General features: G+C 56.4%; 1 protein-coding gene across 1 annotated transcript in view; it reads right to left on the bottom strand.

Moving 5' to 3' along the window:
- The window catches only part of LOC133358221 (collagen alpha-1(I) chain-like), a 65,468-nt gene that overhangs the window by 1,770 nt on the left and 45,566 nt on the right, over positions 1-18,132 (bottom strand). Inside the window, exons 33-52 of the mRNA XM_061576464.1 lie at positions 17,393-17,500; positions 16,583-16,636; positions 15,850-15,903; positions 14,921-14,974; positions 14,082-14,135; positions 13,496-13,603; positions 12,861-12,914; positions 12,063-12,116; positions 10,945-11,106; positions 9,491-9,598; positions 8,644-8,751; positions 7,418-7,471; positions 7,050-7,157; positions 6,180-6,233; positions 5,467-5,574; positions 3,978-4,031; positions 2,830-2,937; positions 1,947-2,235; positions 905-1,092; positions 224-463 (exon numbers count right to left, since the gene is read on the bottom strand). Coding sequence (XP_061432448.1) covers positions 224-463; positions 905-1,092; positions 1,947-2,235; positions 2,830-2,937; positions 3,978-4,031; positions 5,467-5,574; positions 6,180-6,233; positions 7,050-7,157; positions 7,418-7,471; positions 8,644-8,751; positions 9,491-9,598; positions 10,945-11,106; positions 12,063-12,116; positions 12,861-12,914; positions 13,496-13,603; positions 14,082-14,135; positions 14,921-14,974; positions 15,850-15,903; positions 16,583-16,636; positions 17,393-17,500 — 2,121 coding nt within the window. The remainder of the gene's footprint in view (positions 1-223; positions 464-904; positions 1,093-1,946; positions 2,236-2,829; positions 2,938-3,977; positions 4,032-5,466; positions 5,575-6,179; positions 6,234-7,049; positions 7,158-7,417; positions 7,472-8,643; positions 8,752-9,490; positions 9,599-10,944; positions 11,107-12,062; positions 12,117-12,860; positions 12,915-13,495; positions 13,604-14,081; positions 14,136-14,920; positions 14,975-15,849; positions 15,904-16,582; positions 16,637-17,392; positions 17,501-18,132) is intronic.

Genomic DNA, 18,132 nt, shown 5'->3' with positions numbered 1-18,132 from the left:
AATAAAACATTATAAAATAATTCTCACGACGTTATTTTCCTTCTACGTGACTTTACCGAAAGAACCAAGAAGAGTTTTGAGATACTTTCATCTCGCCGGTCACGCGCACCACCACCACCACCACCACCGACTGTCGAGTAGCCGCGGCCGAGTCGGTTGGCTGGTGGGCAGCGGGGGGGGGGGGGGGGCCGGGGCGGTGGGGGGGGTAGTGGCTCCAGCTCACCTTGCAGCCGTCCTCCAGGACGCTGTAGGTGAAGCGAGAGTTCCCTTGGGCACGGATCTCCACCTCGCTGGAGCCCTGCAGCAGCAGAGCCTTGCCAAAGTCGCCCCGCTCGTCGGACACGGCCACGCTGTTGCGGCAGTGGTAGGTGAGCTTCTGCGACGCCTCGCGGGACAGCAGGCGCAGGAAGGTGATCTGCACGGCCGCCGTGTTGGCTGGGAGCGAGTCGTCGCCGTAGGTGAACTGGACGGGGGGCGCCGGTTCGAGGTGGTGGTTAAGGGGGGGGGGGTGTAGTGGGCAGGGTGGGGGGGGTGGGAGAGAGAGGCTCCGTTAGCGGCGGCGTCGTTCGGCCGGGCAGCGACGGTCCCGGAACCACCAGACCGGCAGCATTTTGGCTATTTTAAACACCAACCCTCACCCCCCTCCCACCCTGCCCCCCGCCTCCCCCCACAACGAAGGTTGGCACGTTTTTGCCCAAAAATCTGATGAAACTTAACATTTTGCCAGCCGTGGCAATGGGATGCCTTTGTCTTCAATGCCACTGGCCGAGCTGTCCGTTGGCAATAAACGACGGCTGATTATATATGGCGACGAAGATAACGACGAGGGACAACGCAACCGTTCAGGTGACGACGTTCAGGCCAACCGTTGTGCCGACGTTAAGCGCGCTCGCTCTCTCATCACCTTGAAGCCGCCCTGGACGTTCTCCCCGAACCAGATGTGCTTCTGCTCCTTGCCCTGGGCGCTGTGCCAGCTCTTGTGGGCGACCGACTTGGGGTTGGCTGCCACACAGGTGTGACCCCTCTCCATGTTGCACCACACCTCCATGGCGTCGATGGGGCTGCCCTTGTTCGGGTCCACCCAGTAGTTGCCTGCACGCGCAAGCGAAGCAAGAAAAGACAAAGATGCACCCTCACCCAGCCCCCGTGTAACCTCAGACTGTTGGGCAAGTGCTGTTAGCGAGCAGCAGCTGTGAAGGTTGGCACGGTGGCACACGAGGGAGTGGGAGGCCGGCACCGCGCCCCCCGGCCGCCTTTGTCTCCCCAGTGCCGATGTTTACACACCGCACCAGCTACTAATTTTGAGGCCGAGTCTACCTAGGGGAGGCCTAGGACGGGTTCAGATAATCGTCACTGGTGTTGGCCATGAGTGGGAATCGAACTCGGGTGGCTAGTAAAAATGTTAATTTCTTTGCCTGCTATGCAGGAGGTCGTGGGTTTAAACCCGACCCTGACAATCTTGATTTGAAGTAAGGAATCCACACTCTTTGGTTCTTTCGGTAAAGTCACGTAGATATGACATAAAATAAATCACGACGTTTCGGGCGCAACACAAGCATCCGTCATCAGGTGGGAAAGCATGGTCTGCTGCTGAGGCAGACTGTTTTAAAAGGTGTAGCCCAAGGGTCGTAGAGAAGTGGCTGGGTCTAATGATGCTAATGTGAGAAATTAGCATGTAACTGGGTACGGAAGTGGCTATGTTAAGTTGAGAGATTAGCATGATGTTACCGACCCTGACACCTGTATATCCGATTGTTCCCTCCACGTTGAGAATGAACATCACGCATTTAGAGCTGGTGACGAGCCACTTCGTCGTGCTCTCAGTTGTGATAGTCCAGTTCGCTTCTGAACAAAGAGGCCCTTCCTTACCTTACCTGCCAAGAAAATAATAGAATTCTAACAATTCGAGTGTTAAAAAAACAGGGACTCCGCGGAGGTCAACTCACCGCTCTTGAGGTCGGGGTGGGTGAGGTGCAGGTCGCGGCAGGTGCGCGCGGGCCTCTCCCGGCTGCCGTCGGGCACCTGCAGGAGGTCCACCTTGCCGCTGATCGTCTTGAGCGACGCCTCCATCTCCTGTGCTTGCACGGCCTTCTCCTGCACGGCCTCGTCGCCACGGTAGAAGCGCAGGGGGTCGGGCCCCTTCTCCACCTCGGTCTGCACCGACTCGTAGAAGTATCCGCCGCCGCCTCCCGAGGGGCCGGGGGGACCGGGTGGGCCCGGAGGTCCGGCGGGCCCCTGCACAGCGGGACACGAGGGGGGGCAATCGGTGACGTCGATGTTTGAGCGGCCCTTTTCAATCGGGCGCGGACGTGCCGTACGTCTCTCTCCGCGTCGCCCGGGAGCGTGCGGCGAAACGTCGGACGTGCTGTCGCGTGCGTTTATGCAAGATGTGAGTTGGTGCACATAGACTGGCGCAAGGGCCGTGGTGACGTCGCCGCCACTTAGTGGCGAACGGCGGGTGCTGTGGTTGCTGTGGCGAGTACGTAGCGGCAGCAGTGGGTGCGCGTGAGTGTGCGCGCGTGCCAGTCGACCCATGGCACCTGGGTCTGTCCCGTGACCTCCTGCCAGTTCGAAACTTCACGTGGCCTGGCACAAGCGCCGAATTGCGGGTGTCGTGGTTGTTGTGCGGTGCGTGTGTATGCGTGCATGTGTGCGCGTGTGATTGTGAGTGTGTACGCGTGTGTGATTGTGAGTGTGTGCGTACGTGTGTTGCGTGTGTATGTGTGCGAGTGTGTGCGTGTGTTGCGTGTGTGTTGCACGTGCTCGCAGTGCGTGAGTGCGCGTGCGGTTCGTGAGTGCGTGAGTGCGCGTGTGTTGTGCGGTGCGTACAGCAGGGCCGCTGCTTCCAGAGGGGCCACGGGGACCGGTGCCACCGGCGATACCGGCGTTCCCGGCGTGTCCGTCACGACCGGCGGGACCCTGGGAACCCGGGATGCCCTGTACACACGCACACACGCACACACGCACACACGGTTAGACGGCGCGCACACACGCACAGGTACGCACACAGACAAACACGTACATCCCCCGGATAGCCTTCTTTGATAGACTGTTTGAGCAAGTGCTGTTACCGGCACAGTCCTGATGTTCAACACACCCCAATTGGTCTCTCAAACGAGGCCAAGTCGACCTAGGGGAGGCCCAGCAACGATCTTTCGATATTCGCGTCCAATGAGCGGATCGACGCGTCCGTAGGGTGTGTGCTAACCACCACATAACCACTGCGCTCAGGCAAAGACAAAGATCCCCCGTATAGCCTAATCATACTTTTGGGACCAGTGCTGTTAGCGAGCACCTATGAAGGCCGGCACGGCACACGAGGGGGTGGGTGGCCAACACCACGCCCGGCCGCCTTTGTCTCCCGAGTGGCGATGATTAGACACTGCACCAGGTACTCATTTGAGGCTGAGTCGATCTGGAAGAGGCTCAGGACCGGTTCAGTCACTGTTCTTGCTGGCGCTAAGTGGGAATCGAACTCGGGTGGCCAGGTTCATAGCGCACTCCACACACGCATACAAAAATACAAAGATCCCCTGTATAGCCTTAACAGACTGTTGGGGCAAGTGCTGTTAGCGAGCACCTATGAAGGCCGGCACGGCACACGAGGGGGTGGGTGGCCAACACCACGCCCGGCCGCCTTTGTCTCCCGAGTAGCAATGTTTTTTTTTACACATAGCACTCGGTACTCAATTGAGGCTGAGTCGACCTAGAGGAGGCCCAGGACCGGTTCAGATAATCGTCACTGGTTGTTGACCGTGCGCGGCAATCTAACTCGGCTCGCCGGGTTCGTAGCGCGGCGTAGCGCTAACCGCTGCACCACCGCTCCCCACGGTAGCAAGATGCACGGAACTCCACAACGCGCATACACACGCCTCTGCACGCGCACACGCACACACACACGGTCCACACGTTCACAGTCCACGTGCACTCAGAGACCACGGGTGGAGCGAGGAGAAGGAGGTGGAGCTGCAACTCACCCTTGGACCGGTTGGACCCGCAGCTCCAGCACCACCACTCTCTCCAGGGCGACCCTGCAACAGACACCAGGCACTCGTCAGCCGACGCTTGGGTCAAGCAGGGTGCCTGTGTAATGGTCTTGGAGGGAGACGGAGTCTTCGTAGAGGCAACACGCTTTATTTCACCCAACAGTTTACACTAATCCCTAACACAAAGGGGTAATGGCCCCTTTCACCCACAACCTGGGGAGGTACAGCCTCTGGGCTATCGTACCTACGACTCTCCCTACTGGCTAGACTTAGGGGAGGCTGACCCACCGCTGGCCCGGTGGGTCCCTGACCACTGGCCCATCCGGACCTGGCCCTTAAAAGGGCCTCAGGCCGAGGGAACCTCGGGGTCCTAGCCCCACGACCACTGGCACCGCACTGAGCCCCGGCCCTCCGAAGGACGTCGGCGGTTTGGGGTCCAGGATCTTCTTCTTCTTCCGGCGGCTTCTGGCTTCGGCTTGAGACGGACTGACCCACGCTCTCAGGGACCCGCCTTATATACTCTTTCTCCCTGAGGGGCGGGGCTCTGGGGGATCGTAGCTCCTGCCAGCCCCCTCCCCTCAGAGGGGTTCCAACCGCCGTTGGCCCGACCGGTCCGGACCGGTTTCTACCCCTCCCCCTGGTTGTGGCGCGTGTGTGTCAATCATGATCACCACACCTGCAGGTCCCACCCTGGGAGCTCCATTGCCTCGGTCTCCTTAACCTCCCCGCCGTTCCTCTCTCAAATCCTCACCTCTCACCCCAGTGCCCATTCTCCTCCTCTTCCCTCCACTCACTCGCATCCCTCCCCCCACGCCCTTCAGTGCCCCCGGCATCTCTGCTCACTCGTTCCTCAATCCTTCGGCCATCTGAATCGGTGTCTCCTGTCACCGTTCTGTGCACTGTATTGAGCGACCTTGAGCGAAGGCGCCTGATTTGGACTTCCGCGTCAATGAACATACACGGCAGTCGTTAAGGGACAGTTTGGGCTTTACATGACGGGCGGTGGAGGTGGTGGTGGCTACACGCCGCTGCACGTGGCTGGCGCCTGGAACCCAGCGCTGTGGGGGCAGCAGCGAGGGTTGGCGCGTCACCGCAAATCATTGTTGTGAAACTTCATTCCCGTAGCTGTGGAAGAGGTGCCGTACCCTGGCTCGCCAGGAGAAGGCGGCACAGAAAATTGCAGACGAATCTCCATCTCTTCCATTTGCATGGGATAGAGTGTTTCCCCCTCGCACACGAGGGTTTTCTCCAGGTGCCCCCGCTATCCTAAATCTATTTGGTTTGTTATCCTTCCCTCGCAACTTCGATTTGCACGGTTGGCTACGTACGGCGCGTAAGAAGTTCAACTTACATACGTAAAATCGGTTTGAAAACATCTTCATATATATAGGACTGCAAAATTTGGGCAATTGCCAACTCGGTGTTGGGTGGGGGGGGGGGGGGGGGTGCGCCTGCGAATGAGCCGGCCTGGGGGACTTACCATTCCGCCGTGCATCCCCTGGGGACCGGGATCTCCACGGAATCCCTTCTCTCCGGCCGCTCCAGCGCCACCAGCCTCTCCCTTGCCTCCCTTGCCGCCAGATGGACCCTGAAGGGAGACGGTGACACGCGAACGCCTCCGTCACTCAGCCCCTTCGTCCCACCGCCGGCGGGGGCCGCCTGCGGCTCGCGACGCCGAGTCCACGGGCCTTTGCAAGCGCGCCGGCGCGTCCCTAGTCGCTAGAAGCGGACGTCGGGACGGCAGCCGTCTCTGGCTGGCGGCGGCGGCAGCCGTCACCGCGCTCCCACGGCAGTCACGGGGAGTCCCTCCTTTGGGATGACCGCCGCGAAATCACCGACTACAAAACCGCGTCTCGTTTTAATCGACCGCGAAGAGGCGGGGGGGGGGGGGGGGTGTGAATCGGTCCCCGACCGGGACGTGGGATTGGGCTTGCAAGCCGTCACGCTCTTTGGCGCAGCGACTGCCGGGAGACGATCGCGGCGATGAACTTGATCGATGAAATGAAGCGACGACGACGGTGGTGGACGACCACGATAATTACAACGACGATGACAATCTACCATGTCCTGCAAATCCGGATAGAGTGTAAAATCCGCCTTCTATTTTACCCTCAAGCCCTCCCTCCGCCCTCCCGCCACCATCCCCCGGACCTCAGAGACACAAAAGTGTGGGGGGGGGGGGGGTTCACTTACCGCGGGGCCTCGGGGTCCAGCAGGGCCAGCGGGGCCGCCTGGTCCTCCGGGACCCTGCACAGAGAGAGGGGCGCACGGACACGGGGCAAGGCGTGAGAGCCGTTTTGTCACAGAATGTCCAGTTTTGGGGCACGGGATAAAAACGTTACATCAAGAAACGATGCAAAAAATACGAATGGGAGTGCAAAGTACAAGAAAGGTGAAGAGATCACCCAAACGCATACAAATAAAACTAAACCATCTCCATCCTAAGCCCACTGAGGTATTAACTTAATGTTCAAAAGCGACCTGGCCACACATGATGGTGGATTATCATTATTTATAGCTGCAAAATAATCATCATCGTCATCATAAAGGGGCGTTAGTCTGGCTCAGTGGTCCTCAGGCAATAAAATGTATCCGTTAGAATCCTAACGATGCTTCACGCTGGCTGTGCGAGTCTCAGGCAGTACCGCTGAGCCGTTAGAACCCTATGAAGGTGCCTTAGTTTGGCTCGAATGCCGCAATGTCCGAGCTACGTCGTGGCGCCACCGGGTGTCAGTGATAAAAAGAGCTTCATAGCTCATCGGATTTCTCCAGGATAACTAAAGATTCCGATTCTGACACAGTGACGCAACTCGGCGACACTTGACTTCCTGGCAAGGTGGCAGCAGACGTCTGTGAAAAGGAAAGTAAAACTTCTGAGTTCGCTAATAATGCCGCTGCGTATTCCTCCGTCGCGTGCTTCGCGACTTGCTGCGCCGAAGGTCCGCACGCATGCACGTTGTACGTCGGTTCAAATCCTTCCACGCCGCGCGTAGCCAACCGCGCGAATCGGGAGGTGTGCTCTCGGTGTTTCGCGAGCGCTTTGATGCACGTGGGTGTTCGTACGGTTTCTCCGCGGTTGCCAGTGCTGCCAGCGGGTCCGCTGGGTCCCGGCGCTCCCATCATGCCCGACGCTCCCGCGGCACCGGCAAGTCCGGCGTCACCGCTCTCTCCCTGAGACAACGGAAGCAGCGCGGGGAGGTGAGCGGTGGCGGCGGCAGCACCACGGACAGCAACAACCCGCGTGATGACACACGTCACAGTGAAACACGCACACATCACAGTACACACATCACCGTACACACACCACAGTAACACACACGCACGCGCACATCATAGTACACATATCACCGTACACACACCACAGTAACACACACGCACGCGCACATCAAAGTGGCACACGTGCATCAGAGCAGCGCAAGAGAATTCGTTACCTTGCCTCCTGCGTATCCATCACGGCCTGGGGCTCCATCAGAACCGGCGTTGCCCTGACAATGCAACAGCACGCACGCTTCAGGTCAAAGGCTGCTTCTCGCAATCGACAACGGGCAATTAGCACGCGGGCAGCACGGGGGCAGCACGGGGGCAGCACGGGGACCACAGGCTGGGCACCCGCGACGTTCAGCCAACGTCAAGGCGAGGCACTGAACTGGTGACCGGTTGTGATGGCAAACGGGTGTCGTTTTGATAAGGGATATGCTCGATTCCAGGACGACGTTTTGGTCTCCTAATATAAACCCCGCCGCCCACCCCCCCCACCCACCAGACACTCACCCACTGCTCTCCACCCTCACGCCAAATCTCGTGGAAGTCATCGCCTGTGAGTGGCGGCTCAAGGTGCTCCACTCTCAGGGCCGTGCGATCGCCAGCGATGTCGGAGGAGCAAGCCATCATTCTACCCAGAGTGCAGTGCAACCGCCAAAAAGGTGGACGGGGAGAAACTGCGGTCGCAGTTTTCATTTCAACCGGTCGGTATTTTTTTTGGTCGTAATTTCTTTTTTAAATGCCCCGCATTAAAAAGGTACAATTAGAGGTTGTTTTTACCTAACTTCCTTAACTTCTCAGAGTCTTGGTAAAAAAAATCCACCCTCAGGCTTTGGGATTCGCGAGCACAAATTATGGCCGACATTCTACCCTTGGCGACAGAGACGACGTGGCGACATGGCCTCTTCGCGCAGTCATCGATAGCCGACTGAGCGCATGGACTCGGCACACTTTGGAAGCCGGCATTTACCGGTTTAACCGGGGATCAACCGAAACCCAGGGATTCAGCCGTGCCGGCTCAGTGTCCCTGACACGGCCATTATTTAAGTTCTAAACCATTTTTTATTTTACCAGACAAGTCCCGCTGAGTTATGTAGCTATTTTTCAGAAGCGACCTGGCCACAAATGATAGCTCAACGAAGTGGCTTATCGCGTGTAAATGTATAGCAGCATCCAAATACTCTAAACGCGTGACGTTCATTCTAAATGCGGAGGGAAAAAAAACGGAGGATCCGGAGAAAAATCCACGTGACCACGGGGAGACAAACTAGCAAACTCCAAATGTACAGCAGGCGTCAGGGTCGGGGATCGAACCCACGACCTCCTGTACACCGGGCGAGGTAGCTAACATCTCGCCGCCCGGCCCCGAGTGGAGAGTGTGCATCTCGATTCTCACTTCACGACCGCTGTCACCGGCGGGTCCGGGGGCACCAGCGGGGCCTGGGGGCCCGTCGGGTCCCCTCTCGCCAGCGGGGCCAGGAGCGCCATCCCTGCCCATGGCTCCCTGGGGACGGGGAGTGGAGTGAGGAGGGGGGGGGGGAGAAGAGAGAGGTGGATGATGAGGCTGAAGTTGGCAGAAGTCTCCAAGTCGGCTCGCGTCGGCCGAAATGGATCACCGGCACGTGGTTTGCGTGCGTAGAGCGCGAGCAATTTCCGTGAGCACGACGGGAATCGATTCTCGTCGGTCGATCGATGTCTTTGCGTCTTTGCGTCTTTGCGTCGCTTGCCCAAGGATCACAGGGGCAGTCGAGAGATGACGTGAGACGGAAAGGCGAGAGACGTGTGCAGCACGGAATCGTCAGTGGGGCGACCATCATTTAGTCAAGTGCCCTTGTCACAGGGGGCTCACAGATGGACACATCGAAAACGCATAAAACTTTACGTCAACGCAGCAGGCAGGGAGCTTTGCACTCCCGGAGGAGTGAATACAACAGAGCAGGCGAGGAGCTTCGTGTCACGGAGGAGTGAACACGACGCAGCAGGCCAGGAGCTTTGTGTAACAGGAGGACGTCAACGACGCAGCAGGCAAGGAGCTTCGTGTAACAGGAGGACGTCAACGACGCAGCAGGCAAGGAGCTTTGTGTAACAGGAGGACGTCAACGACGCAGCAGGCAGGGAGCTTTGTGTAACAGGAGGACGTCAACGACGCAGCAGGCAAGAAGCGTTGTGTAACAGGAGGAGTGAACACGACGCAGCAGGCAAGGAGCTTTGTGTAACAGGAGGACGTCAGGTCGTTTCCTTACAGGTGGGCCAGAACCTCCAGGTCCTCCCCTCTCTCCGCGAGTCCCCGGCACTCCCAGCATTCCTCCGCCGCCAGACAATCCGGGGGGTCCAGGGGGGCCGACTGGGCCCTGGGAGCAAGCGGAGAAAACAGAGGCAAAGGTCACCCGTGCGCGTAGGCCTCAACGGACCGCTGGGGCAAGTGCCGCCGTTCGGCGAGCGGCACACGGTACCGGAGCGCGCGATCACGGGGGCAACGCGTTTCGGGGCGGCTTTGAATCAGAATCAGAAAAGGTTTTAAATCTAGATTTGAAGCTTTCGTAACTGCAAGGATTCATATTCTTAGGTTTTTTCGGTAAAGTCACGTAGGTAAAAAAATAAAATTAATAAAAGTAAAATTAAAATAAAATAAAAATCACGACGTTTCGGAGGCAACACAAACTTCCGTCTTCAGGAGGAACCGTCACAGCACGATACTTTTATTAATTTAAATGTTTTACCTATGTGACTTTACCGAGAAAACCTAAGAATAGAAAAGGTTTTATTCGCCATAAAAGTTCGCACAGACAAGGAATTTACTTTGGCAGGAAGGTGCATACATTCAACATATAGGAATCTCAAATCTGCAACACAAGCAATCATCATGGATTTCACACCTGATGATGATTGCTTGTGTTGCAGTCGAAACGAAAGAACCAAGAATATAATGTTATCCATGATAGGTTATTTTTTTAAGTTACGCGATCTAACCCAAAAACACCTCTGCTATGGAGCCATTCGGTTTTCGCCAAATATTAAGGGGGGTTCCAGCCCCCCTTTGCCGAACGTTCGCTCGCTCGCTCACGACTGGTTCTCTCCACGTGTCAGACGTCGCCACGTGCCGTCGCGCACGGCAACGCGTTGCGGCACGTCACGTGGCACTCCGTTGCATTGTTGCGTCTGCGCGCCTGCGATACGCGTCGTTGTTTTATCGTCGCACCGTTATGCTATTGACGAGTACTACGTTGCAACATGCCGTGTTGGCATTCCTGCATGTTGTGTATTCCCACACGGCCAAGTGCCCTTTCGGTCTGGGAAGCTAAGTCTAGATTGAGCCTCGATAGCGCCTGGATGGGCGACCACCATGGATTACAGGTGCTACGGGCGGCGGGGCGATGCTGTTGGCAGCAAGACATTCAGCTGTTGTGCTGTACCTCTATGCCACCATATATATTCTCCCCGCCACCGCTAACATGCCCCGGCCAGGGCGGTGAAGTACGGTGAAATGACCTCGACTGCGCGGGAGCGGGGGGTGGGGGGGTGGGTGGGGGGCCCTCATCCAGCAGCGGATTGACGAAAGGGCGCCTCACTGCGCAGATTCACGCCGCTGTAATCGTTTGCGTTGAGGCGGCGCCGCATTGCCCAACGCGGCGCATTGCAACTGCCGTGTTATCAGTGCCGCTCTCGGCGCTTGCGCCGCGCCGCCTGCGCCACTCACGCTGGCGCCGGTTGCTCCGGAGGGTCCACGCTCGCCGGGTGGGCCCGGGGGCCCGCCGGGTCCGGTGGAGCCGTCGCGTCCGGAGGGGCCGCCGTCTCCGCGTGGGCCGCGGGGTCCGGACTTGCCGGCTGGGCCAGGCCCGCCGGGGGGTCCGGTGAGGCCCTGGAGGCGTTGTGGGAGGGAAGGGGGAGAGGGGGGGGTGGCGGTCAGAGGTGCTGTCGAGCGTCCGTGTGTCTGTGTGCGTGGGGGAGCAGGCGAGTGGTGGTGTAGCGATTAACGCGCTGCACTATGGCCAACACCAGTGACGATTGTCTAAACCGGTCCTGGGCCTCCCCTAGGTCGACTCAGCCTCAAATGAGTACCTGGTGCGGTGTGTAAACATCGCCACTGGGGAGACAAAGGCGGTCGGGCGTGGTGTTGGCCACCCACTCCCTCGTGTACCTTTCCGGCCTTCATAGGTGCTCGCTAACAGCACTTGCCCCTACGGTCTGTTAAGGCTATACGGGGGATCTTTGTCTTTTTTGCGTGTACGTTGAACTTCTTTCGCACCGTACACAGCCAGCCATTATAATCGGAGGTGCGGTGTGTGTGTGTATGTTGCTGGTGGATTAGTTAAGAAAGTGGAATGCGCTGGCCAGTGTCTGCACCATCAAGCGCCTTCTCTAGTGGGCGGGCACTCGCCGCTTGCCGGGGGGGCCTGTGGGTGCAGCGGCAGCGGCAGCAGCGTCATTATCACCGTCACCGTCGCCTTACGTGACACTGCACTAGCAGTGGTGTAAAAGCGTGGGACCTTTTTTGGCCAGTAAGCATGAAAAATGAGAATAGGTTTAACCCTATGAGACCTCCTTTACCAGTGGCAAAATATAGTACAAAAACTGACACCTTTATACAAGGCATCATGTTTGCAATAACCACAATACAAGCAGTCAAAATGCAAACAAAAAGAAACAAGTCTGATGATGATAATGATATGCACTGTCCTTGAAGTTGATTAGTACCAGTTGAAAGAGTAAAAACCTATTACGAGGTTTTACCCTTTCCGGCAATGCATAGATAGAATACAGACAGACAAAATGAGCACAGCAAACACCAAGGAGCGCGTGCGTGGAGACACTCACAGCGGGTCCGGGTCCACCAGGGGCTCCAGAAGCACCGGGGAATCCAACGGGGCCCTGCAGAAACGGGAAGAGGATTTTGTCAAACGCCGGCGTCGGGCACGACCGTCGCGGTCGCGGCAGCCGACATCACCACGGCAACCCCCCCCCCCCCCCCGCCCGGAGAGTAACAAAACCTCCAAACCGTCCCGATTGTAGGGGGGGGGGGGGCCATCGCTCCGCGCCGTTCCCCAGCCATCATCAGGTCGGGCGACGCGTCACTCGTCAAACGACGCTCCTTACTACGTCAACTCCAGCCGGGCTAAATTTCATCCTCTTGGTGCTTTCGGCAAAGTCACGTAGAAGGGAAATAATAAAATAATAATAATAAAACATAATCAAATAATTCTCACGACGTTTTGGCCACAACGCAAGCAGCCGTCCTCAGGTGAAGAACAGGTCAGACGCTGTCTTTCCGACAGACCTGTTCTCCACCTGAGGACGGCTGCTTGCGTTGTGGCCGAAACGTCGTGAGAATTAACTTATTATGTTTTATTTTTATTATTTCCCTTCTACGTGACTTTACCGAAAGAACCAAGAATATCCAGCCTGGCTCTTTAGGCCTTTCCCCCTGGTTAGGCGACGTCCGTGCGTCACCCTCCGACGTCCGTTCAGCAACCGCGGACGGCTCTCCCCCCAACCCCAGCCCCGATCGCGCCCACGGCACCACCGTGGGGTGGCCAGAGATTTGCTCCTGCCGCGGGCACGGACGCGTAGCGCGAATAAGAAAAAAAGACACGGCGACAACGATCCGGCACTTACGGCTGAGCCGGCGGGTCCAATCCCTCCCTTTCCACCGACCAGACCAGCAGGGCCCTGGCGAAGAGAAAACAAAAATACACGGACGCATGAGCACAAATTCTGAACTCGATTCACGTTCGGACACGCGAGGACACGTGCAACGCACGGGAATAGAACGAGCGTGTGCGTGGGAGCGTGCGTGCGTGCGTGTGTGTGCTCGCTCATGGAGGAGGCTATGGAGGAGGCTCGTTAAGGACGCTACTGGGCGGTCACCCTCCAACAACAACGGAGTGCAGAGGAGCAACGCTCACAACAATGAGCAGAGCGCCGGACGCTAAAATTCAGCAATTTGGTACAGTAGGGAGCAGAGGTGGCGCATCTACCAGTCGTCTTAGTCAACCCATGGCACCTGCTGGGTCAGTCCCGTGACCTCCTGTCAGCGAGCCTTTGACACTTCACGTGGTAGCTTCAAAGTGCACCTAGCCTGGCACAAGCGCCGTGGTAATGCCACCGCCACTCAGTGGCGAATGGCGGCTGTTCTTGTTGTTGTTGTGCTCGCGCTTAGCACTTGCCCCAACTGTCTGTTGAGGCTCTACCGGAGGGGGGAGATCTTTATCTGTAGTGTGCGGGAATGACGAAGGGCAGCGACGACTCACCGGGGGACCAGCAGGCCCATAGGGGCCGGGAGGACCTGCGGCGCCACCCTCGCCCTTGCCGCCAGCCTCACCACGCTCGCCACGGGTGCCGGGCTGCCCGTCGCTACCCTGGGAAGCGACACGGAGCAGCAGCAGGAGCGTCAGCGTCAGAGGGCAGCACCACAGGGGCAAGGGCCTTGTCGATCGGGCATAGCGAGTCGCCCGGTGGCCTTTTTCTTTTTTCTTCGCGCTGGGACGGTGGTGAAGGTGCGTTCCATTTATTGTGCGTGCCAAACTAATGAAGTATTCCGTAACAAAAAAAAAAGCCGACATTAAATTTTGTTGTGGCATGTTGACCGTGAAGGTTGCCGAAACCTGTGGAGCTCGGGGCGTGTTGACGTAGCGGCGCAGCTTTCGTTAATAAAAAAAAAGTTAACAATTGCGAAATATTCCAGCAAATGAGTCTCATTGCCTCGGTTGACTCTCGAATAGCCAAGGATAATTCACCGCACTGACGTGAATTATTCATCGCGCATAGAAGGAGAAGAAGAAGAAAAAGAAAAAATCGTCTTTTCGGTAGGAGTGGCTCAAACAAAGGGGTACTCACCGGGGGTCCGGGGAATCCAGGACCACCAGAAGCACCGTTGGATCCACGCTCACCCTGCCAGCAGATAAGGCACCAGTCAGCCAGACATTGCGTCACCCACGACCGTCATCCACTAATCCACAGGGTCACTCACCCATCCACAGATTCGCCCACCCACCCAGAGAGTCACTCAATTTATCCAGAGATTTACCCACTCATCTACAGTCAGCCCCACAGCTGGGGTTATCCTCTTCAAGCAAATATTCACCCACTCATTCACAGAGTCATCCACATATTCACCCACTCATTCACAGAGTCATCCACAGATTCACCCGCTCACCCACGGATTCACACACTCATTCACAGAGCCATCCACAGATTCACCCGCTCACCCACAGATTCACACACTAATTCACAGAGTCATCCACAGATTCACCCGCTCACCCACAGATTCACACACTCATTCACAGAGTCATCCACAGATTCACCCGCTCACCCACAGATTCACACACTCATTCACAGAGCCATCCACAGATTCACCCGCTCACCCACAGATTAATCCGCTCATCCATATAGTCGGCCACTCATCATAATTTGTCTATCAGTGGTGCGTATTTGTCTAAGTAGTGGTGTATGTCTATCGGTGGTGTGTATTTGTCTATGTAGCGGTGCATGTCTATCGGTGGTGTGTATTTGTCTACGTAGTAGTGTATTTGTCTATCAGACGCCACATCGCGCTGCCACCGTTGTGGCGCGCGTGGTGGGGCGTGCCGGTGTGGCGCGCATGGTGGGGCGTGCCGGTGGGGCGTGCCGGTGTGGCGCGCATGGTGGGGCGTGCCGGTGCAGCGCCGTCTACTCACAGGGGGTCCCTGGAGACCTGCGGGCCCAGCAGGGCCGGAGGGACCAGCTTCACCCTGCCGGGGAGGAGAGAGAGACGGGGAGAGAGACAACAACAACAACATCAATGCCGGAGCGCGGCGTCAATAACCCGACGGGAGCCGCGCGTCATCGCACGTCGCTCCGACGTCACCCGAGGTGGGGGGGGTGGGGGGGGGGCTCAGCGCTCCGATGTCTATTTGGGGCTTGCGCCGGGCAGTCGTCGTGCGCGCCCTCAAGAAGGTCCGGCACGCGCAGCGCAACCGTCGGACGTTGTTGCCGAAGGACGCGCGGCGGCGCGCATCGGAGAGGGATTTCCCCCATTCCCATTCGATTCTCGCGCACGATGGCCAGCGGTCATCTGCTCAGGGGGCCCGATGCCAATGTGGACGTCTGCTGCTGCTGGCCGGGCCGAGAGGGCTTCAGCAGAGAGAGGGTTCGTGTCACCGTCCCTTCTCCTCCTCCGTTGATTGAGCGCATGGCCACAGTCGTTTTACTTTGCGGTCCGTAGTTTGAGTTGCATGGCCACAGTCGCACTGCTGTGGCTTGTACTTTAATGTTTCGCTATGGATCTATATTGGTCGCTATATGTCTCTGTGGGTATCTGTGTATGTCTATGGGTATCTATGTATCTCTATGTGGCTCAATGGGCTTACTATACGGTTCATAGTTTGGGCTGCATCGCCACGCATCGCACGGCTACACCAAAGACAGCCTTTTTCACGGCTTTGTCTCACCCCCAGCGTGAGACGACCAGAGAAACCGCCAAGAGGCGAACAGTACAAAGGCAATGCAAGCATCAAAGTATTAATAGCTTGAGTTGAACAAAAATTGGGACCATTTTTGTCAGTATCGCGTGTGTTGAAATGCAGAGTGGGTGCGTGTGTTTGGAGCAGAATATGATCATTCTTACTCTCTCTCCACCGGGACCCAGGGGACCTGGGGGACCAACGGGACCATCTGGACCCTGTTGATGAACAAACACGGACACAACATCAGGACAGTGACAGCGGTGCAAATGTCAACTCAGCTCAGCGTTGACTTCAGGGCCATCACTTCAAGCTTGGTACAAGACCTTACGCGATATTTACACCTTACAACTACAATTTCTTGAAATATATATGTGTGTGCATATATTTATATATGTGTGTGTGTATATATGAACTAAAACAATAAACTCAACTTGTTATTTTACCAGGTAAGGCCCACTGAGCTATGTAGCTCTTTTTCAGAAGTGACCTGGCTACGAATAAAAGCTCATCAAAGTGGCTTATCATCATGTGGAAATTTATAGCTGCCAAATACTCTAAACGCGTGTTGATTCTAAACAACGGGGAGAACATGCAAACTCCAAAAATACAGGCTTCAGAGTCGGGATCGAATCCACGACCTCCTGTATACCAGACGAGGTAGTTCACATCTCGCCACTATCCGTTGTCACGAGTCCACGTTTGATAAACACCCTTAAAAAGTAAAGAATGTGTATAGTAATATGTATATATTTGTATATTACACGAGGCATTGAGATATTCAAGTGTGCCACGCAGCCACGTGATTGGCTAATAATCCGGTGAAGGCGTGTGACCTTCACGGACCAATCGCAAGGCTGCGATCAGTCACGTGATGGCGGTTGGGCGAGGACTCACGCGAGGGCCATCCCTCCCAGGGTTGCCTGCACTTCCTGCTGGACCACCGTCGCCCTGCCAACGAAACACAAAAACAAACCGTTGCAAAAACTACTCCTTTCAATGCAACCGAAGCACTCCATGTCAATTCCATCAACACTGCATTCGCAACAATTGTTTCCACGAGTCTCAAGCAACAAAAACAACATGCAATAAATTATGAACACGTTGAGGAATTAAGAAAAGCATGCGGTGATGTTTTGGCCAACAAGCCTTGATTAGGCCGAAACTAGCAACACTGCCACATTGACGAGTTACGACAACTTCGTTGCCAGGGTAACAATACCCTCGGGGCGGATGGAGAAAATAGAAACGCAACAAAACTGTTTTGCTTTCACCCCAACAAATGATTTCGAATAAACACGGGAACTGCTTCCCATATTGGCAAACCCTCCCCACCCCCACCAAATTGTCACAAAATCCTTTCACCCTCAGGTAAGCATTGATTGGATTGAAGGAAATTATTGAATAGTTTTAGTGTTGCCCTGGCTGTCCCCCGGTTGTCCCCTGTGGGGCTCTCTGCCATTCCTATTTTTGCGGTGGTTGTTGTCGTGGTTGTGGTGGTTGTTGTTGTAGGTGGTTGTTGTTAGTGCTGGGCCCCAGTTACTTCTTCCTGGGCCGTGCCACGGAGTCTCCCCTCACTCATCCCTCCCACGTTTTCTCGGCCTAACCCTCCACACCAACCCTGTTCTACCCTAAGCTATATTTCGTTTCAATATCCACGTTAACCGCTGTTGATCTGTCCAGTTCGTTTTCTGCGTTCCCACCGACCTTTTCTCCTTTCTCTCCGGGAGTTCCACCCGACCCTCGGTCACCAGGGAGTCCCATCATGCCCGGGCTGCCAGCTCCTCCGGCTGGGCCTGCAGGGCCAGCCTCACCCTGCCGACACAAGGAAGCTGTCAGTCACAAGCTGCCAACACCGCTGGCCCGGACCATAGCCGGGAGCCATTCACCGGTTATAGAAGACGCGATTGACACTTGCCATCCCGTCCACGTTTCGCGGAACGTGGCAACCCCCATGAACGCACGCACGCAAAACACATACAAACCTTTGGCGAGATCCACGCTAACGGAATTAGAGCGTGGGACGCAGAGCCTGATGATCATAAACCGAGCATCGCTTGGGATGTCTTTGGGTCTCTTAAAGCGTTCTTGCAGGGCATGCCTTTTCGACGCACGCAAGCACGGGCTCGTACGCTCACACACCGACGCAAGCGTCCTTATTATCGACGTTGCAGTCGGCAGACACCGCGTTCGGCAGGCCAACCTTTCCAAATTAAACAATGCCATTGACGATGAGATAACGACACTGACGGACGAGCGTGCATACTCGACACGATCATATCTTTGGATATACTATTATCATCCGGGTAGCTGTGGATAGATTCATTTAAACTACGCCAAGGCCGTCCCTTTAGTTTCCTGCCACATGGGTGAGTGAATGGTGGGCATGACTTAGCCTGTCCTTTAGCAAACGGCGCATGGCTGAGTGGACACGGCACGTCTGTCCC

This window comes from Lethenteron reissneri, chromosome 61, assembly GCF_015708825.2.
Source record: "Lethenteron reissneri isolate LAM-NWPU_2019-01 chromosome 61, ASM1570882v1, whole genome shotgun sequence".
In the NCBI taxonomy this organism is placed as follows: Eukaryota; Metazoa; Chordata; class Hyperoartia; order Petromyzontiformes; family Petromyzontidae; genus Lethenteron; species Lethenteron reissneri.
Note: the sequence above shows the minus strand (reverse complement) of the source record. Positions and strands in the feature narration are given on the sequence as shown.